General features: G+C 45.1%; 1 protein-coding gene across 2 annotated transcripts in view; it reads left to right on the forward strand.

Moving 5' to 3' along the window:
* The first annotated feature begins 2,452 nt into the window (after nt 1-2,452).
* Nucleotides 2,453-22,095, forward strand: part of Slc16a10 (solute carrier family 16 member 10) — a 145,247-nt gene continuing 125,604 nt past the window's right edge. For both annotated transcript variants that reach the window (XM_051164485.1, XM_051164484.1), the window contains exon 1: nt 2,453-2,978. In XM_051164485.1, coding sequence (XP_051020442.1) covers nt 2,645-2,978 — 334 coding nt within the window. In that variant the 5' untranslated portion in view covers nt 2,453-2,644. The remainder of the gene's footprint in view (nt 2,979-22,095) is intronic.

Here is a 22,095-nt window from a genome sequence, read left to right on the forward strand (position 1 = left end):
AAGGGCCAGACCCCATCCAGTTTTGCTTCCAGTTTGTGAAAAGAAATGAAAGGAAAGCTTAAGCGGTGAAGGAAGCCATCCATAATAGGAAGCTGGTGAAAATGTAAGTGAAGGAGGGGGGCCAGGTTCCAGCCCCAGCAAGCAGCAGAATTTGGCAGCTTTGGCCATGTGGTTCTGGCTTTAGAGTCAGGGATAAATGAAAGGAGGTTGTAGAATCTGGGGCTAAGGAAAGCCACCGAGGCCAGGCGTGTGTCAGGAGTGTCCCTGCATGGAGGCCCAGAGAGGCCATTGTGTGTTGGAGACCCTAGATGTTGGAGATGCCAGAATCATGGGTTATCTCCCAAGGAGAGAGAGAGAGAGAGAGAGAGAGAGAGAGAGAGAGAGAGAGAGAGAGAGAGAGAGAGAGAGAGAGAGATTGCAGTCAACAAAGATGAAAGAAGTTGGAGCTCTGAAGAGCACTTTGACATCAGACATGGAGATGCAGAATTTGGGGTGTCCCCTGCTGGCTTTCAGTGTTTCCTCACCGTGCCCGCTTCCTTCCCCTTGGGAATGGAATGTACATTTTGTGCCATGGTACGTTGGAAGTATGTGACCTGCTCTTTGAGTTTGATTTGACAGGGGTTCCAGTGAAGAGATTGCCGTGGGTCTCAGAAGAGACTTTGGACTATTAAGCAGCGCTGAGACTGTGGTAGATTATGGGGCCTTTTACAGTTGGATGGGATGGGTGCATTGTGGTGTGGTTACAAGCCTGTGGTGATTTGAACAAGAATGGCCGCCATAGGCTCATGTATTTGAAAGGATTAGGAAGTGTGGCCTCTTTGGAGGAAGTGTGTTACTGGGGTGAGCTTTGAGGTTTCTAAAGCCAGTGCCAGCCCCAGTCTCTTTTTCTGGGCCTGTGGATTAAAATGTGCTCTTAGCTAGGGCTCCAGCCTTATGTCTGCTTACGTGTCACTGTGCTTTCTACTTTGAAGATGATGGACTAAATCTTTGATACTGTGAGCAAGCCCCCAATTAAATGCTTTTTTTTTTAAGTTGCTCTGGTCAAGATGTCTCTTCACAACAATAGAATAGTGACTAGGACACCAAAGACAGCCTTTTGAGGCCAGTGTGCTATTTTAACTTTATCTCTAAAGCACCCCACATTTCAGCTATATTCCCAGATTCCTCATGAATACTCAGCTTCCATTTATTTATTTATTTATTTGTTCTTTTTCACTGACTGGAATATTCTTTCCTTGTCCTTGTCCACTGAAATCATGTGGCTGATCCAGAGTTCAGCTCAGACTTATTTTCTGTAGACGGTATATCTATCTATCTATCTATCTATCTTTTTTTTCCTTTTGTTTTTTTGAGACAGGGCTTCTCTGTGTAGCCCTGATTGTCCTGGAATTCACTCTGTAGACCAGGCTGGCCTCAAACTCACAAAGATCCTCCTGCCTCTGCCTCCTGAGTGCTGGGATTAAGGATGTGTGCCATCACTGTCTGGCTATATAGACACTATTCTTTAGTGTTTTTCAACAGCTATTGGCCCTATCCACTTGTGGTGTGCACTTATTTTAACACCATTGCACCTCACTTTGTATTTCATGACTGTTTTACTTACTAGTTTAGGACTGAGAGAAGCACAAATGTCATTATAGCAGTTCCTGTGTAACCCACCACACCGGTAGGTACCTAAGTAACTAGTATATTTTGATTTTGGTTGGAGTAATTTAAATATCTGATAAATTAAGAGGATACATAGGCACGCCATGATTCAGGGGACCAGAGGAATTGTATGTAAGTGCTGGTTCTTTGTTTAGTGTGAGAACAGCTTGTGTAGTTGAAAAGTATTGCTTTCTAGCTGCCCGTCAAAAATGTTTGTTAGTTGAAAAATTTATAATCACAGTCTGTCTTCCAAAAGTGAGCATCTTCAGTGTGCCAACTATTCAAAACAAACGGTATATTCACGGAAGAGAACAGAATTGAAGTAATTAAACAAGGCCTCTGGTTCTTGAGTTGCCTTTTAAGTAGGTATGCGGCATAAGGAATCTTCTATATTAAAATGAGCACCAAAAAGACAACACACATGAAATCTAAAGAGTGTCACCTGTGACTCTTTGTTCCAGTAAGGCTAACTGACCTAGGGCGGCCAACTGGATCGATCACCCTCGCAGGTCACCCGTAGGAGGAGACACTCCCCAGAACTTGTAAGGTTAATACCGAGAGGAGGTGACCTACCCTGGTGATAGACACCGGGTAGCTCATTTGGCCGCGCGCCTTAAGCGCGCGCGCAGTCACTCCCCGCGGGTTGGTCCTCGGGGCGGAGCCCCCGCTTGCCAAGGCCCAATCATCTGTGGGCTCGGGGGGGGGGGTCTGGCCCTCCTCCGGCCACGCCCCTAGCCCGCGCGGGAGGGCGGGAGGGGCGCTTTTAAGAAGCGCCCGCTGGGGTGCCGACTCAGTCGGGCGCGAGGGGCCGCGGGTGTGTCGAGTCCTCCCGGCTCCTTGGGCAGACACCGCCGTGTGCGCCGCTTGCTCGCCAGAGTCTCCGGAGCCTTCACCTCGGCCTCCCTCCTCCGCCCGCGCGGCTCTCCCAGCCTCTGCGAACCACCCCGCACCTTGCGCCCGCGAGCTCTCCCGGCGCCCGACGGGGCCGCCTCGGGCCATGGTGCCGTCCCAGGAGAAGCCCGCCGCCGAGCGGGAGGCGAGCGAGGCGCAGCCGCCGGGGTCCGCGCCCTCGGATGACGCCCCGCTGCCCGGCCCGGGACCCTCGGACGGCCCCGACGTGTCCGCGGAGAAAGTGGAGGTGGAGCTGGTGAGGTCAACGGGCGAAGAACCCCCCGTGCCCCCCGATGGCGGCTGGGGCTGGCTGGTGATGCTGGCGGCCATGTGGTGCAACGGGTCGGTGTTTGGCATCCAGAACGCTTACGGGGTGCTCTTCGTGTCCATGCTGGACACCTTCGGGGCCAAGGACGATGAGAACATGGCCTTCAAGACAGGTGGGGCGTTGCGGCGGGCCGGGGGGGGGGGGGCGGCGACATGTGGGTGGGACCGTATACCTTGGGAGCTCGGTGCGTTCTCCCGTGCGGGGAGGGTGTGTGCGGTGGGTCTGACCGGTTGCACTTGCAGCCTGCCCCTTGGGGCTTCCCTCTTCCGCCGCTCTTTGTGTGGATCCAGAGGCAGGGACCGTGCGTGTGGAAGTTAGTTGCAGAGCTGTACCTGCTGGAGGCTTCGGACTCCTCTCTTCTGCAGAGTGGGTGCCAAAAATACACAGTAGTTTCCTCTTAATGTTGGAAAGCAAACGGAACGTTCCAGCACCAACAACATTGCATTACCATTTTTTACAGTCTGTTTTGTGAGGTGGCGTGGTTATGTGCCTGCCGTGCCTCAGAAGTGTGTGTGTGTGTATTTGGGGAGGTGCGGTGCGGCCCAGCGCGGGGAAACTGGCAAGATGAAAAAGTATATCCCAAGGTCACAGGGAGTCCCAAAGGCAACCCATCAAAAGTAGTACTCTGATGTCTCTCTGCACTCTGTACTAAATATAGGAAGCATAGGAGAAAGTTACCTGGGATGGTAAGAGGACGATTAGGGGTTGCACCTCCTGTTGACACTTTTTCCCCCCTACGTTGTGGAAATAAATTGCAAAAGACGCAGAGTCCGCATTTTCGTCAAATGCTTTTGCGGGACTTCTTGACTGATTACACAAAAGACAAATCTAGGAGCCTCTGCATAACATCTCTTTCTTTCTTTCTTTCTTTCTTTTTTTTTTTATTATTTCATCTCATGCTGCTAGGCAGATGTTAATCAGCTCTGTTTCGGTGAGAAAACTGAAAGTCAGTGAAGTGTCTTAGTGAGGAACAGGATAGAGCACATCACCTGAGTTCCAGACTGATTCCCGTTGCTGAATCAGGCTACCACTGTCTTTCGGGAAACTTCTTAAGATCAATAATTTCTGTGCTTCTCTCTGCTCAGCCTAGCCTTGAACTCAAGGTCCTCTTGGCTCAGTTGGGATTAGAAGAACATTATTCACCACACGGGGCAATAATAGTCTTTTAAAACAACAACAGGGTCTCGCTATGTAGTTCCTGGCTGGCCTAGAACTCAGTATGCAGGCCAGGCTGTCCTCAAACTCACCACAGAGATCCATTTGCCTCTGCCTTCTTTCTGAGTGATGGATTAAAGACATGTGCTTGCCACAGCCTCACACAATAAATAGTCTTTCCTTTTTAGTCTTTAGTTTTTGGTTTTAGAGTTTGTATTGCCTCCGCTTTTTTTGGTGTGCACACAAAGAAAATAAACAGGATTGTAATTACAAATTGTAAAGTAAAGGTGCTGTGGAAGATTTTTAAATCGCTTTTTTCTTTCATTCTTTTCTTTCTTTAGTGCTAGGGATGGAACCCGGGACTTTGGGCAATCCTACTTGAGGTCTTTGGATGGGCTCGCCTGCCAGAGCAGCTATGTTCTGAATTAAAATTACTGTTTCAAAAAAACAAACAAACAAAAATTCCAGCACAACACTACAGCAGGACAGATAGGAGGACACTGCAATAGCAAACAAAAGTTATTTTGCACAGTTCTTGCTACTTCTGTGTCTAAGAACTTCCTGTGTCCTATTTACATCTGTATTTACAACTCCGTGAGACAGGCTTCTTTTTCAGATGTAGACGTTTGGGCTCATGTGAATTTCAGCTGTGAGCAAGATTTCAACCTCAGTTTCGTCTGACTTTAGGAGTTAGGTTTTTGTTTTTGTTTTTTGTTTTTTTCAAGACAGGATCTCTCTGTGTAACAGCCTTGGCTGTGTTGGACTCATTTTGTAGATCAGGCTGGCCTTGAGCTCACAGAGACCCCCACCTGTCTCTGTTTCTTTGAGTGCTAGAATTAAAGGCCGGCTGAAATCTACTTTGAAAATGACATTCACACAAAATTCTGGTTAGGCTGAACCATGCAGGGCAGCTCTTCCTGGCAGTGCCAAGAGGAGATTGCCTTGGGGTCACTTTCCTGAAGTGTATCTTGGTTTGTTCACTTGTTTTGTTTTGTTTTGAGAGAGAGGGTATCACTGTGTAGCTTTGGATGGTCTCCGCCTCTGCCTCCAGAATGCCCCAGCTCTTCAAGACCAGAATTCTCGTGAGAGGGCTAGGTTCACTAGTGATAAAGGGCGAGATTTAACAGTAAATGATGAGCTTTACTCCCACTAAAGTGTGCGTGAGTCCCATACCTGTTTGGATTTGCCCCACCATCTATCTCCCTCTCTTTCTGTCAAGACAAGGTCTCACTGTGAAGTCTTGGTTGGCCTAAAATCACTCTGCAGACCAGGATGGCCTTAGTTAGACTCACTGAGATCTCTGTCTCAGAGTTCTGGGACTAAAGGTACATACTACTTGCCCATATATATGCTTTTTTCTTTTTTTTTTTTTTTTTTTTGTTTTTGTTTTTGCTTTTTGAGACAGGACTTCTCTGTGTATCCTTGACTGTCCTGGACTCGCTTTGTAGACCTGGCTGGCTTCGAACTCACAGCGATCTGCCTGCCTCTGCCTTTCTCTCTGGTTATAAAATCTCTGTGAAATTAGCTGAACACCAAATTGGCCAGTCAATCAGTAAGACACGCAGCACGCCAGCCCCCACCGTGGTGTCAGATGCTGATGACATGACAGTGTCTCACACATCCTGACCTGCCAGAAGTTGTCTTGGTAGCTTAGAAGGAGTAACAGAGCTTGGCTGTGATTTTCATTTCAGCTTTACCTGCTACCCCACACAAGCTTTTGGCTGAGAGGAAGGGAATCAGACACTTTGGAAAAGACAATGGGTCGCACAAATAACTGGAGCGTCGCTTTCTGCTAGAATGTAACTTTGTTTTAATTCCCAGACTATGGAAAAGCACCCAGCTAGGTTTAGAGTTCTAGAGTTCTCTGTCTTCTCATGCAGTGCCACGGACAGTCTTTGGGACCATTCCTGGGGAGTGACAAATATTTTAATGATGTGTTCGGTTGTCTTTTAAAAAGATCTATTAAAAACAGGTATGTTTTTAGAATTCTTTTTTAGAATCCTGAAGTTTTTAGAATGCTAACCTTTTGAAGAAATTACTGCCCTTTTGAGCTGAAGGCTTGGTTTCTTTCAATAATTTCCCCAATATATTTTTAAAAACATATTAAAAAATATTTTGTGTGTGTGTGTGTGTGTGTGTGTGTGTGTGTGTGTGTGTGGGTGTGTGTGTGTACATGTTTGTGTGAGGGTGTGCTTGTGCCATGGTATGTCTGTGGAGGTTGGAGGACAAACTTAGGTGTTGGTTCTCACTGTCAGCTTTTACACAGGTCCCAGTGACCCAAGCTCAGGTGTTCGGACTTGAGCAGGAAGTGATTTTACCCATCATGCTATTCCCCTAGCCTCCAGATGTGCTCTCTAATCCAGATGTGCTCTCTAACTAATGGCCTCTCCTAGAAGTGGAGATCTGTGTTTAAGACTGAGAACACTATACTTCTCTCTAGGGTATTTAAAAGTCAACATTAAAAAAAAAAAAAAAAAAATCGACTGTCAAAAAGGTGTGGAAAGAGAGGCTTTTTGTCCACAGCCTTTAATGTCACACCACTTTCCCTATATGGTAAAAGTACATTCTTTAGACGGTTGTGCCACAGAGTAGGAATTGGGTAGCATTCAGCAGTGGAAGCATGTTGCGTCACCTCACCCCCCTCAGTAGCCTCTGAAACTACAAGTCCCGTCAGTGTCAAACCCCAGGTTTTCACACTTACATTTCCATTGATAACCTACTGCAGAGTCTGGACTTTCCCTGTCAAACTTCACTGACTTGAACTGGCAGTGCACAGCTTAACCAGAGAAAAAGCACATTTATTCGGCTATAGCTTCATTGTGACCTGGAAGCCTTCAGATGGCTGTCCAGAGTTAACTGCCCCATTTTCAGTCAGTCGTAGGATTGATGAAACTTGGTCAGCTGTGTACAAACGCTAATGAACAAGGAGGGCGCAAGAGCGGCCTAATAGTAGCCGACTGAAAGGGAAACCTGCAAGGACTGTCTGGCCAGAGGCTGCTCCGTTCTTCAGCTGCCGCGTTAGGGACCAAACAAAACAGGTCCAAGCGGTTCCTTCCAGGTAGCTCTTATTCAGGTCCTGTGTGTGTGTGTGGGGGGGGGGGGCGGCGGGGCGGGGTGTGTGGCGGTGGGGGGGGGGGGGGGGTCTTAGAGGGTTATTTTTAGCTTTCATGGCTGGCTTTGAGGAAAGGGGCCTTAATTGTTACCATCCGCCTGGGGATACGAAGGATCTAGTTCAAGTTGAAATAGTTTGCCTTAGGGGAAAGTGAGTGAGAGACGGGAAGGCAGGAGAGGGTCTGAGAGAAAGTGCTTTTCGGCTCGCTGCTTGGAGCTAGTGTTCTAAGCCCTAGGGCTACCGTGTAGGTTTGTGTTACACCTAAATTGCTGGGGATTTAGTCTGTCAAAGCCTTTGACTCTGGAAGTCAGGGTTAACCCTGTTGCTGTGATTTGCCTTTCTCCTCCTCAAGAGGCTTGATGGCCGAGGAAAGCTGCAGATACAACTGACGATGTTCCTCTGTTAAGGAAGTAAGTGATAACTTGCTTTGCTGAGATGATTACAGTAGATGAGTGGCCTAGATCGTGCCCTATGCGTCTGTTACTGTAACAGCGTACATGATTTCTACTTCGTGAAACTGGAAAATGGACCTTACAGTGTACACCTATAATCCTGGTGCTTGGAAGGTAAAGGCAGAAGGGCCGCGTAGTGAGATCCTACCTTAAAAGAAAAAGAAAGAAAAAAAAAAAAAGGTACAGTCATTGGCAATTTCATTTCATTTCCTGCCATTTTAACTGCCATGTCAGTTAAAACTAAAAGCATGTCAGATTTTTTTTTTTTTGGAGAAGTTTTGAGATATCCTTTATGATAAATTGTGTTCTGGGCTTTTGTGTTCCTAGCTTCAGTGCTGGAGATGAGGTCCAGGGCTGTCTACACGCTGGGCAAAGGCTCTTCCTCCACTTACACCTCTAGCTCTGAGCTCTTGACGTGACTTGCTGCATCTTCCTTTCTTTCTTTCTTTCTTTCTTTCTTTTTTTTTTTTTTTGATTTTTTTTGAGACAGGATTTCTCTGTGTAGCCTTGGCCGTCTTGTACTTACTTTGTAGACCAGGCTCTGCCTGCCTCTGCCTCCCTATACTCAGCTAGAGTGAATTTGCCTTTTAGCCAGCCCAGGCAGACTCCCCCATCTCCAGAAACATCACTCCTCCCTCCTACTGCAGACGCAGTCTTTACTGACCCTCTACCCTTGTCTCTCTTCCTCCTTCCCTCCCTCCCCATTTCTTTCTCTTGGATCTTTTTGAGGCAGGGTCTCACTGTGCAGCCCTGGCTGGCTTATTACACACTGCGTAGAGTAGGCTTGTCCCACCTTCCTCTGCCTCCGTGCCTGGCCCACCTCTGCTCTCTTGTTGGTGTTCCAGCTAAGCTGGTAGACATGTACTTGTCCACATTACCTTTGTTCCCGTCCCTCCCTGTATACCACCCCTGTCCTCGGTTTGGTTGTCAGTCCTTGTAAGATTATAGTGAAATGGTCACTCCTTTCATTCTTTAGACCCTAACACGGGAAACTTTATACAACAGCGGATCCATTTTAAGCACTTGGGATGATGGGGGCTATTGCACTTTGGCAATTTGAGACTAAACTCAAGTGAGTTATGAATTAAACTTGAAGTGGAAGGCAAAACTCGATTTTGCCGGGTGTGGTGGCCCATGCCTGTAATCCCAGCACTCGGAAGGCAGAGGCAGGTGGATTGCTTGCTGTGAGTTCAAGGCCAGCCTGGTCTATAAATCAAGTCCGGGACAACAGCCAAGGCTACACAGAAAAACCCCGATTCAAAAAACCAAAAAAACCAAAAACTCCCAAACAAACAACAAAACTTGGTTTCAACCTATTCTAAGTTAATCTGCAATCTGTGAAAGGATTAAATTAATTATTCAATTTTTCTTTTTTGAGACAAGGTCTTGCTGTGTTCTGCCTCTGACTTCTGAGCGGTGGAATTGCAGGCATGCACCAAGTGTAAAAGTCACCATGTTTCGAGTATAAAAGGCACTTTAGAAATATTCATATTTATTTAAGTGGTAATTTGTGTAGTCTTTTGCCATAAAGAGAAGGCTTTCATGTGTTGCCTTATTTTACATTTTCATTTATTTGGAGGCAGGATCGTGTGGTGATGCCCAGGCTAATCTCAAACTCCTGGCCAAACGATCCTTCTGCCTCGGGTTCTTTCATATCTGACCTGTACACACGTGTCACGTCATCTGGCTTATTTTTTGGAATAGCCGTGCCATTTGTCAATACATAGATAAGGAAACCGCAGCGTGCGGAGGTTAGGGTTGGACGGCATGAGAGCAAGGGTTCATATCTGCTAAGCTGAACTTAGCAGTGTCTTTTTACTTATGGGCATTTTGTATACTTACATAACATTTGTTCTAAAGGTAAAACACCCTTCCCCCTTTTCCCCCTCAATACGTTTTCTACGTATTTACTTATATTTTATCTAGACCCTCAGCCGTGTCTTCTGCTTAAGTATCAGAAGTAAAGTCATTTTTGGAAGAGGATTCCACTTCGAGTATTGATAGCTCAACCAGAAAACCGACCTCATATTCAAATTAAACAAACAAATCTCAGCAAAAACAAACTAAACCCCAAACATAACTGGAAAAGTCAGCTCACCAGAGCTCCAGGCACCTGCCTTGCCTGGCACCACCCACGCAGGAACTCTGGGTGGTGTTTTGTTTGGCAGGAATTCAGAATGGGCAACTCCAAGTACACCCAAGAGTTGCACAGACCTACCTCACATAGGAGACTGCCTGCCAGAGCCTGCAGTGACGGAGAGAGAGAGAGCGGTGTCCCGGAGGCTGTTGAATGTCCATGGTCACACTGAGTCTTCATTAACAGCCAAGCTAATTCCTCACCTTGCATAGGGAAACCGAGGCAGAGGGCTAAGGAACCGAGGTGGAGATTGCCTTTTTTTCCAAGTCAGAAGTCTTTTTCATTTCACCAGTCTTTGATTACAGAGATATTTGTGAGCTACTGATTTGAAATAATGTATATGGACCATAGCAGTGTTTCCGCCCAACTTCCTTATTCCTTTTACTAAACAGAACAATCTCATGATCTTGACAGTGTCTGTACGCACCCTCAAAGGGCGTTCACTTTTTTCATGGGCGAGCATCTCTAGTACTCAGAAGTCAAAGCAGTGGCTCTGTGTCACTCACCAGGCAAAGCTTTGTCAGGCTTTATTTTTACTTGTGTTATGGAAACAACTAGAATTCTTTGGTTTTTCTGTAATTACAAAGTTTTAATATTGAATATACTTTTTAAGCATCTCTGGAATTTTTTTTTTTTTTTTTAATTTTTTGAGATAGGGTTTCTCTGTGTTATCTTGGCTGTCCTGGACTCGCTTTGTAGACCAGGCTGGCTTGGAACTCACAGTGATTCTCCTGCCTCTGCCTTCTGAATGCTGGGATCACAGGTGTGCACCACCACGCCCCACACGCATATCTGGTATTTTGATCTATTCATCCTACAGTCTGACTTGAGAATCATAGAGTGGACGTAACATTAATTGGCAGGGCTGGGTATGAATCTCAGAGATATCCTACACTGTTTGCCCAGCACGTGGGAAGCCCTGGCACTCTGGATTCCACCTCCAGCACTTCAGCAACAACAACTTAGTAAAACTGTCAAGGTATGCCTTAGATAGTTAAAGCCAAGTGAACGATAATTGGTTAAATTAATGTAAAAAGTCAGGGAAATGAATCAAGCCTGGTAGTTCACGCCATTAATCCCAGCACTCAAGAGACAGAAACAGGCTAGTTTGAGTTTGAGGCCAGCCTGTCTATGTAGGAAGTTCAGGCTAGCCTCTGCTACATTGCAAACTCAGGGCTATATCACAAGACCTGCCTTCTTCCCTCAAAGCTCAGGGAAATGTTCTAACACGGGTTGTGTTTCTTCTGGTGCCCCCCCCCCCCTTCCCCACAAGAGTAAATTGCTTCAACACTGTTCTGTAACAGTTCCGAAAGCTGAAATTTTATTTCGTTGCACACAGCAATGGGATTTAAACTCCAATTCTGTTGCCTCTTATAAAAATAGTCAACCAGGGACTGGAGTGATATGATGGCTCAGAGGTTAAGAGCACTCTTTGCTCTCCTCAGAGGGCCAGAGTTGCTTTGTTAGCCCCTGCATGGCTGTTCACAACCATCATGATTCTGGTACCAGGGCATCCCACACTCTCTTCTGGCTTCTGCAGGCACTACATTCACTTGGTGCACAGACATACAGACAGACAAAACACTCATACACTTAAAATCAAAATAAAGATTGAAAAAAAATTTAAAAACAGAAAACTATGACAGAAGTGGTGGCTTGAACCCAAATTCCCAGCACTCCAGGGGCTGAGGCAGAAGTACCATAGGTTCGAGGCCAACCTGGTCTACGTAGTGGGTTTCAGGCCAGCCAGGGCTATTTTAAGAAACTTCTTATAAAAAAAAAGAAAAGGTAAAGGAAACAAAATAGAAAACAAAAACAGAAAACCACTAGTTAAATAATGAGTTTTCACTGGGCATGGTGGCACTCAGAGAGGCAGGCAGATCTCTGTGAATGAATCCAAGACAGCCAAGGCTGCACAAGGAAACCCTATCTTGAAAAACCAAACCAACCAACCAAACCAAAAACCAACTGAGTTTTCTGTATAGACTTTTCTTTTCTTTTCCTCCTCCTGGAGGTTGAGCTCCTTGCCTAGAGCATGCTTCTGGCACCTGTCTCCACCACTGAGCCTGCCGCTGAGCCATAAGCCCTCAGTCCCAGGCAATGGCTTTAAATTGTAGAAATTTCTTATCTGGTATATTATTTCTTATTTTTATTTATTTCGTTTTGACTTTTACTTAACTTCATGAGGGATTTCTAATGACAGCGCTTGGACGGCTTCACATTTGTCAGTGATTGCATAAGAAGGGTGGTCCACGAGGTTAATTGTTGTACAAGTGGTTCAGAGAGTCACTGTTGTCCCTAGGTAGATCTGTGACACCAGAAGTTTGGCAGTGGGTCTCCCAGCTCTGTGGTTATTAGTGACAGTAAAAGTAAACTCACTATAAAATATAGGAATGAATAAATGACAGTTCCCTAGAGCATTAGTCGTATAAGTATTATGTTTTCTTTCTTTCTAGAGAACGGTTCATTATGGAATAGGTTGGAACTGTAATTTTATAGTTTTGGACTTTTATTTGTTTGTTTTTGAAACAGGGTCTTTTTATTTAGTCCTTGTGGTCTTGAAATTCACTATGTAGACCAGGCTAGCCTCAAACTCTCAGAAATCCTCCTGCCTCTACTTACTGAGTTCTGGGATTAAAGGTGTGTGTCACCATACCCAGCCTTAGGGACTAATTTTAAATTTGTCAGTATCTTGATTTTAGAGTAAAAGTGGGTATTTAATGTCATATACATAATCATTTTCTTCTATGTTTTTTAAACCAGAATTTCATGTAGCCCAGGCTGGCCTCCAATTCCCTGTAGCTGTGGGTGCTGGGACCTGAACTCAGGTCCTCTGCAAGAGCAGTAAGCTCTCAACCGCTGAGGGATCTTTCCAGCACCAGCCATCTTTAGAAACTTTGAGTTTAGGATCTTAAAACTGTAAATAATAAATTATAGATTGAGTTCCCTTGTGGGTTTATTTTTATTATTTATTTATTTGTGTGAGTGATCCCCAACTTTGGTGCTAGGGTCCAAATCCACTGTGTTTGCTACACAGTGTTTTGAGCTAAATTCCCAATCCCAGAAATATAGATTTAAAAAGAAGAACAAGTACACAAAAAGGAAGCTGGGGTTTCTGTGCGTATTTTATTTTTTGTTGAGCAGCACATTCTATTTAAGTAGCTATCTCTCTGTCTCAGAGGCCACCTACTTAATAGTTTCATCATTCAGCGTGGTACCACACTGGCCTACTCCGGGTGATCAAACCGGGCGCCTTGTGGTTGAGTTGCAGGCTGTGTTGTATAGTTTCCCTTGTTCTCTTTCCTCAGCTCTGTCAGCCTACATGTGCTGACAGGATCTTCCCTGGAGTTGAGGGTAGGGGTGGACGTTAACCATGCGGAGACTTGGCCCTGAAGGCTTCATGGTTCTTCCAGAAGCGGAAGTCAGCAAGAGCCCTTGTGTCACTGCCCTCAATATCACCTTTCTTCAGCCTCCTCTGGTCCCAGGCTGGTGCTGTTGAAACATCTGTAATCAACTGCTTTGGGTGTGTGTATAATATGTGTCTCAGTTGATTTTTTTTTTTCTCCTCTTGAGAGATTATAAGGGGAGTGAGGATAACTATGCTGTTCATGCTATGACAATATAGCTACAGGGTTTTCTGAGCTGATGGAAGGCTTCATGAAAGTGTAAAGTGGGCTGGAGAGATGGCTCAGTGGTTAAGAGCGCTGCCTGCTCTTCCAGAGGTCCTGAGTTCAATTCCCAGCAACCACATGGTGGTTCACAACCATCTATAATGTAATCTGATAAAGCACTCATATGCAATAAATGAAATAAATAAATCTTAAAAAAAAAAAAAAGAAAGTGTAGCTTTTTTTTTTTTTTTTTTTTTTAGTGGCTAAAGATTTGGGTGACATGAATGTATGAAATAGGCTGTAAAGGTTGGTAGACTTTCTTCAGCAGAGTTAATAGATGAGGGCTCAGAGGCTAGTCTACGGTGAATGTTTTCACTGAACTTTTCTATCAAGCCTTTGAGCCTCTGGATCCTGGGTCTTTCTTTTCCTTTCCTTTCCTTCCTTCCTTTCTTTCTTTCTTTCCTTTTTTCTTTTTTGAGACAGGGTCTCACCATGTAGTACTATGGCTAGCCTAGAACTTGCTATTTAGATAAGGCATGCCTCAAACTCACAAAGACCTGCCTGTTTCTGCCTCCTAGTGCTGGGATTGAAGTCATGCACCACCATGCCTGACTAGGCTCCCAAACTTTAAAGTTGACCACACATGAGTTTTTATAAAGTTTGTATCATTGGATTTGGTTGAGATACAAAGCAAGGTACCTAGTGGAGTCATAGAAGATGAAGCTGGTAAGAAAAAGAATGTTGTAGCTAGAGAGTGGAGGATGAGGATGCTAACTTAGGGGGTTTGAATAGTGATAGGCAGGCATAGAGAGACATTGAGGGCTTCTGGAAAGAGTTTCTGAAGTGCTTTGGAAAGGTAACGGAATATGCCAGAGATATAACTCAGCAAATAAAGGTGCTTGCCACTGTTTAGTGGGAATTTTGGTTTCTTTAAAAGCACAGAAATATAAGAATATGTTTTCGTTTTAACCCAGGTGTGGGATATGGGGCTGCTTCAGATTGTCCACAGCAGCCGACTGTGATTTGCCTCATGCTCTAGAAGCGGCGTGATTTCTGCCAGTGGCAGATGGTTTCCATGATTGTGTGACATCTGGAATTGTGGGGACTTTTCAGAGGGTATATAAATGCCAGGGCCCCGAGAGGCGGGGTGGATTGTGGGTTGGTTGTTGGTTGCTGTTGGTTGCTGTTTGTTAAGTAGTCATGCTCAAGGAAGAAACAAGAGGAAGAAATTGGATGTCCTGACAGTGGAAATCAAACTCGTCTCAAGGAGCTCAGTGACCCTAGTCAGCAGGGAGCTGTCCAACAATAATGTTGCCTCCTTTCCCCTCTATCCTTTTTTTCTCCCCTATCTAGTGTTAGGGGGTTGAAAGGGTGGAAGAAAAGGGGTGGGGAAGGGTGGAAGAAAGAAGAAGCAACAGAGTAGCCAAAGTCCAGCTACCCCGCCCAAACTGACAACCTGAGTTTGATCCAGGTAACTTCACATGGTGGAAAAAGAGACCTAGCTACCGCAAGTGCCCTCCCCGCCTCCCGCACGTGCGCGCGCGTGCACGCGCGCGCGCTCGCGCGCACACACACACACACACACACATACACATACACACACACACACACACACAAAGATACATTTTTTTAAAAGATGGTTTGCATTTCAGAGGAAGGAAATGGGAGGGGCCCTATCTTTACAAAATCCGTGACTAAAGAAAACTGGGTGAGATTTTTGGGGGAGCAGCAGAAATGGGAACGGTAGGAGAGTTAGGTGTTTCCAAGAGTCAAGTGAGGGGAGAGCCTAGGAAATGGTGGGTGCTGATGTGAAGGGGCGTTACACAAGTGGGGAGCTAGCGAGGTGACTCATCAGCTAACGGCGCTTGCTGTACAAGCTTGACCCGAGGTAAAGTCCCAGAACTGGCGTAAAAAAGCTGAGCGCACTGGCATGCATGTGCAATCCCAGCACTTCTGTGGCAAGAGACACGGAGACAGGAGACGTGACCAGAAGCTTGTCCACCAGCTGGGCTGGAGGAGCCGCGTGGCAGAAACACAGGAGACCATGCTGCAACAAGTAGGAGAGAGTGACCCTTGGAAAGCCATCCTCTGACCTCTGCATGTGTGCTCTGGCACACGTATACCTGCATATACACTCAGTCACACACATGCAGAGTTAAAGTTTTAATACATTGTGTACATGTAGGAACTAATCAAAGAATAAAAATCTTACACAAAAACCCAAATACTTAACTTACTCGGCTAGAGTGTTGGGCGGGGATGTAGCTCCTGGGTAGAAAGCTTGCCAGTGTGTATGAGGTCCTGGGATTAAATTTCTGGTACCTTAAACAGAAAAATGCCTCCTGCCTACTCAAAAATCAACTCAGAACTAAAACCAAACCAGAGGAGGAGTTTAGGCCATAGTTTGGTTGCCTCTAGAGTAGACAGTACCCATGGTCTCTTGAAAAAGGTATAGAACTATAAAATCTACATTTCTTTGTATGTAACTTTCTTTTTGAGATTTAACTTTTAAGTGTGTGTGTGTGTCCAGGCCCATTCATGTCCACGTTGGAGGTCAAAGGCATAGGATCCTCTTGGAGCTAAAGCTTTGGGCGGTTGTAAGCCACCCAGCATGGGTGCTGGGAACTGAGCTCACGTCCCCTACCACAGTAGGAATTCATGTGAATCACTGAACCATCTCTCCAGCCCCATATGTACGTGTCTTAAAAAAATTGAGTCAGGCATGTTGATGAACATGCATAATTCCAGCACTTGGTACACAGAGCCAGTTTGAGCTCTGTGAATTCAAGACCAGCTTGATCTACATAGTGAGTTCAGGCTATATAGTGAGACCTTGTTTCAAAAAAAATTTTTTTAAGAGAAATTTAAGTGTTATGTGTAGAACTGTGTTTTAGTAATTTTTGAGCAAGGCCCCATAGTTTTATTCTTTACTGGAATCTCTAGATTATGTCAACCCTGAGCAGGACCAGGGGCACTGGGGCATGAGGAGGAACAGTTGTTGCCATGGAACGACTGGCTTGACTTTTTTTTTTTTGTCCAGTTTTTGTTTGTTTGTTTGTTTGAGACAGAGTTTCTCTGTGTAACACCCTTGGCTGCCTAGACCAGGCTGCACTTGAATTCACAGAGATCTGCTTGCCTCTGTCTCCCTTTTCTGGGCCACCACACCTGGTCCTTACCTGAATTTTTGCCGCGTGGTATATTATTAAAGGGCCAAGGGCTTTAAGGAGGTGACGTCATAGATAGCTGTGAATGAGGCTGGGCATGATTGCTTAAGCCTATAGCCCTAAAGCCCGAGGCTGACACAGGAGAACGAAGCAAGGGAGTCATGAATCGGCAGTGTCTCAGCTGTGTTCAAGCTGGAGCTAAGCTGAGGCCAGCAGGAGAACTTCAGGAGGAGCGCATGTCTTCCAGGGAGCATTATACAACAGGAATCAGGAATTCTGTCTTAGGTAGACAAAGGAGTGCTCCTGTCTTAAAAAACCAAAACAAAAAAGATCAAACAAACAAACAAGCAAACAAACCCAAACCAAACAAAAACCCCAAAACAAAAAACCCAAACACAACTTATTTGTGCACATGCGGGTGCTGAAATTTGACCAGGAGAAGGGTGTAATTTTGTGGCACTCATTGGCTGAGAATGGAGTGTCCTAACTAAAGTAACTGGTTGCTTGGCTACATATAAGTACACTTGACTTAGTTTCCTGTCAGGCAGTGAGCTGGAAGGCAAAGCAGATACAGACTCAGCACTTGGAGATGCTGGAAGAAGATGTGTCCACCACTTCTGTTCCTGAGCACATTGGCCCAGCGCCTGTCATTGGGTGGAGTGTGTTGACTCATGCTGTGTTGTAATCTCTTGGACTCAGGTCCTGGGTTGCTCTGTTGTGACTGACGCTGAACTGAAGGTGCTGGAAGTACAGTGACCCCGGAGGAAGAGCCACTCAAAGCAGGGGGTGGATGGAAGGGAACTGGAAGTTATGCAACCATGCTTTTTTATTTTTTTAGTTTTTTTAAAATTAAATTTATTCTTTCTACGTATATGTGTCGGTGTGCACATGCCATCTTGTGCATGTGGGGGGACGGTGGACATCCTGTGGGAGTTCTCTCCTTCCACCATGACGATTACAGGGACCAAGCTCAGGTTTGGCCATTACCCACAAAGCCATTGTAGCACTTACCCCTGTCCTCGTTTTGTAAGCGATAACACCTCTTTCCCTTCAGTAACTGTTTTATCTTTTATTTTTGGTTGTGAGCCTAGCCTTTAATGGCCAAGCCATCTCTCCAGCCCCTGTTTTATCTTTTAATATCATTTCACATTAGTTACAAATTCTGTATGAAGGCAAATAGTGGCTTATGTCAGCATTTGTAACCCTCTGCTATTGTGCTTGCTGGGAGGAAGTCAATATAAAGTCAGTGTTCACGGGAAGGACAGTTAAGCATTTTTCTTCCCTTGAAGAGTTTGAGAAACAGAGGGCTGTGGGCTTCCTTTTTCACAATATATATTACATCTTTGGTTGGGAAATAAATACTGAGCTGTTTAAAACACACTAATTTTGGAAAAAAATTTGGTGAAAAAGTAATCTTTAATCAAATTAATCTGTCCTTTTCTTCCTAATTCATCATGATGGCGTTGGGTGTCTGGTGGCAACTGAGACTGGATAATGCAAAAATGTCAAAGCAATGTAATCCCTATTATTTATGGTCACTTAAAAGGATAAATTAATCACCAGGCACTAATCTTGGATGCTTACTCCATTGGCCTGGAAATATCCGCCCCTCTCCCTCCCCCCCTTTTTTTTTTGGAAAGCAAGTCGGTGCGTTAGGAGAGCTGTCAGAATTGATCGGCTTTTCTAAACCCAATAGTAAGTGACCAGAAGCCTTTCCCTTCCTGCCTCATAGCACGGTCATCCCTTTACTCTGGAAACTGGAGTGTTAGAATGCCTTTAATATCCAGCCTGCGGAGTAGCCAGAGCTCAGAGACTTACCTCTAGTTTAGGGATAACAAAGCTGCCTTCATGGTACAGACTGTAAAATGTACTTCTTGTTCTGTTTTTGTTGTTAAGAGAAAGCATCTCACTCTGTGGCTTTCACTGACCAAAAACTCAGCATGTAATCTAGATTGGGTTCAAATTCTTGGCAATCATCCCGTCTCAGCTTCCCTAGTGCCGGGATTATAGACCTCTGCCACTCCTGCCATTTTGATACTAATTCATCTGCCTATGTGTGCTTTGATAGAATGCTGGGAGTAAGGCAGGATTTAGGGGGGGAGGGCTCATTTACTGCTCACACAGAGGACCAGAGCTTGGTTCTCAGCACCTATATCAGGTGGCTCACCCACCACTGCCTAACGGAGGATCAAGCACCCCTTTCTGGACTTTCAGAGTACCCACCTGTATTCACACATGCACATACACCCCCCCCCCCATGCTCATAATTAAAACCAAATCTTAAAAAAAAAACAAAAAAAAACAACCCAGGATTAGTAATTGTGTCTTGTTTCTAGTGAATTATTTGCATCATGATAAATCTAATACTACTTATGGAACTAATTCATCTTACACCAGAAATGTAAATTAAGATTTGAAAAGAAATGTAGGTAAAAGTCTTAACTAGGAATCATTTTAGAAGTCTTAAGTTTTTTGAAGACAGGGTTTCTCTTGTAGTCCTGGCTGTCCTGGACAGCGATCCGCCTGCCTCTGCCTCCCGAGTGCTGGGATTAAAGGTGTGCGCCAACCTGCCCAGCTTAGAAGTCTTAAGTTTTAAAGGTCAGCTTCACTGAGGTAGAATTTATGTTAAACAAGAGCCACTGATGTTAAGTGTTCAATTTGACTGACAGCTATAATTTTGCATCATAATCTAGAATGTTCCTTGTCCCCCTTTGCACCCCTCTTCCCTTGCACTTTGGTTGTAGAAACCACTAATATCCTTCCTGTCAGTGTAGTGTTTACCTTCCCTTACATATGTAAGTGTAGCATCCAGTGTCTTCCTTTCTGTTTGGTTTTTCCCTCAATGTAAAGCTTTTGAGATTGTCCTGAGTTTGGCAGCTATTAGCAGGTCTTACTTACGAGTATGCTACATTGAGTGACTACATACGCTGCCTACACATGTTGAGTCATTTTGATTGTTTCTAGTTTTTGCCTCATGAGCAGCGCTGCTGCAAACAGCAGTCTTTAAGTCTCTGAGTGGATATGTTTTTATTTTATTCTGTATTTATCAATTTTAAATTTTCTAAGAGGATAATACTGTGTTAAAAAAAAATCTATTAAATAAGACCGTGGGCCTTGGGGATGTAGCTTGGTGGTAGAACATTGGCCTCATGTGTGCAGGGCCGTGGCTGGGTTCAATCTCGGGCAAACAAGAACTTTTGGCTAAATAAGGAAGTGAAAAAGTGGTCATAGATGAACTCGGAAAAGACTTTAAAAGTGTTCGTGGATCCGGTAGCAGTAGTATCACTTTAGAGTTAACTACGGTTAATATTTCAAATCTTTAATTAAAAATGTTTTTACTGTTTGAGAATTTAATACATGCAGATAATGTTTCGATCGAATCCACGCCCCTCCTTTCTTCTCCTCAAATTCCTTCTTCTCCTATCTTTCTCAACACTTTTCTCTCCCAGCTTCTTCTTTTTTAAATCCAGCGAGTCCACCTCATGCTGCGCGTATGTGCATGTATGTGGGGCCATCTTGTGGGACATGGGTTTCCTAGGCGCCAGGAGTGGCATCCCCGAAGACAGCAGACTCTTCCTCCTCTGCCAGCCACTCATCGCCAGTGTTGTCTGTCCCCTGTGGTGCTGGGACTTGGGCTGACTTGGTCTTTGCATGCAGTCACAGTTACTGTGAGTTCATGCGTGCAATGGCCCCGCTCTGTCCAGTAAGTTCTGTTTTGCTGCAGACGTTCACTACCTCTGGCTCTTACAGTTGTAAAAATAAGGGCTTTCTACACTCATCCTTGCTCCCAAGTAATGACACGGAGACCTTTATATTCATTAATAATAGCTTTAGGCCTCTCACTGGGCAGGCAGTTTCTCAGTTAGCTCAATCTAAACCAACCCGACTAATCCTGGCACTGGCCTACTTCCCAGCCATGTGGCCCATTATCTGTCATTGTAGTCTCTCCCTGGCTGCTCCTGTTCTAACTGTGTCCTCATGGTGACTTCCCGTTTCCCACCTGGGACCCTTTCTGTCTCTCTGGGCCCTGGAACTCCTCCTACCTTATCCTCTCCTGCTCAGCTATTGGCTATTCAGCTCTTTATTAACCAACCAGAAGTGATGGAAAACAATTTTTTTTTTTACACAACATTGACGAGGCGGGGGAGGAGGGGTAACAATCAGGATTGTAACCGTATCTCTGGGTACAGAAGAAGTCAGCACTTGAATACACAGTGCACAGAAACATCCCCCAACATACAGTCTTTCCACATTTTCTTCCACAATGATTCCTGCCTCTTGTGGGTAAGGAGTATGATTTAGGTGTCCCATTGAGAGCTGAGTACTCCACAGTCTCTTATTCTCTACGTGCTGACCAGTTGTGGATCTCTGTATTAACTGCCATCTATTGTAAAAAGAAGCTCCTCTGATGGTGGTCGAGCGTACACTCATGTCTGGCTATAAAGATAAGCGCTTAGGGGGTAGCTTATTACTATTATTACTATAATCGTGTTAGGTTCTCCCCTAGGGCCTATGATCGAGCTAGCCACAATTTCCCCCCAGGTAACCATACCAGGCATGAGTTCCGTTGTGTGAAATGGGACTTAAATCCAACCAGAAAGTGCTTAGTTACTTCCATTCATATCACTATTACTCCAGTGGCCATGTCTTACCAGCTCGGTCAATATTTAGCTTGCAGTGTTCAGAGCTGAGTAAGACTATTCAGGAAAGACGCAACTTTCAGGTCTGTGCCGTTTTGATTTCTCCATGTTCTGTCACCCAGTATGTGGTGCCTTCAGCAATCGGGTCTTATCATCAAGTTCTGGAAGGCAAGAACAGTGCTGTCTTAACTTTTCTATTGCTGTGATTAAACACCGTGGCCAAAGCAAGTTCATGATGACAGAGTGCAGGCATGATGTCAGAAACAAGCTGAGAACCCACACGTTGATCTGCAAGTAGGAAAAGAGAGACACACCCGGAATGGTGTGAGTCTTCAAAAGCTCAAAGCCCACCTCCAGTAACAGCCTCCTTCAGCAAGGGCACAGCCCCCAGTCCTTCCCAGTTTCCCCATCTGAGGACCAAGTATTTAAACGTGAGGCCCTGGGAACCATTCTTATGTAGTGACAATAGCTTGTAGTGTTTGGAGTGGTCAACCATACTTAGCCACAGGCTTTTTATTTGTCAGCCTGTGTTTGGGACGGAGGCATTGTTTCTCCTGTTATAGGGTAACTCCATTTCATCCTTTTTTCATATGTGTATTTATGTTTCAGGAAGCGTCTACATTAGTAGGTTTCCAGATGGCATTTTCAGAGGTCTTTAGTGTTTATCCTTTCCCACGCGCGCTGCTCTATCCTACCCTCCTCTTCCCACCCCTGTTAGCCCTTTCTGTTCCGTTACTCCCCTGCCCCTCCAGGCCCTCTTCCCTTGAAATCCACCCTGGGGTTCCTTCCCGGAATTGCCACTTTCACATAAACATCTAAAGAGTCAAAGATAAAATTTAAAGTCACATTTATTTCTTTATTTATTGTATGTGTATGCATGCTTGCGTGTAACACATGGCTGCACAGGCTCACAGTGTGTCATGGCGCATGAGTGGAGGCCAGAGAACAATTTGCAGGA

This window comes from Acomys russatus, chromosome 21 (genome assembly GCF_903995435.1).
Source record: "Acomys russatus chromosome 21, mAcoRus1.1, whole genome shotgun sequence".
In the NCBI taxonomy this organism is placed as follows: domain Eukaryota; kingdom Metazoa; phylum Chordata; class Mammalia; order Rodentia; family Muridae; genus Acomys; species Acomys russatus.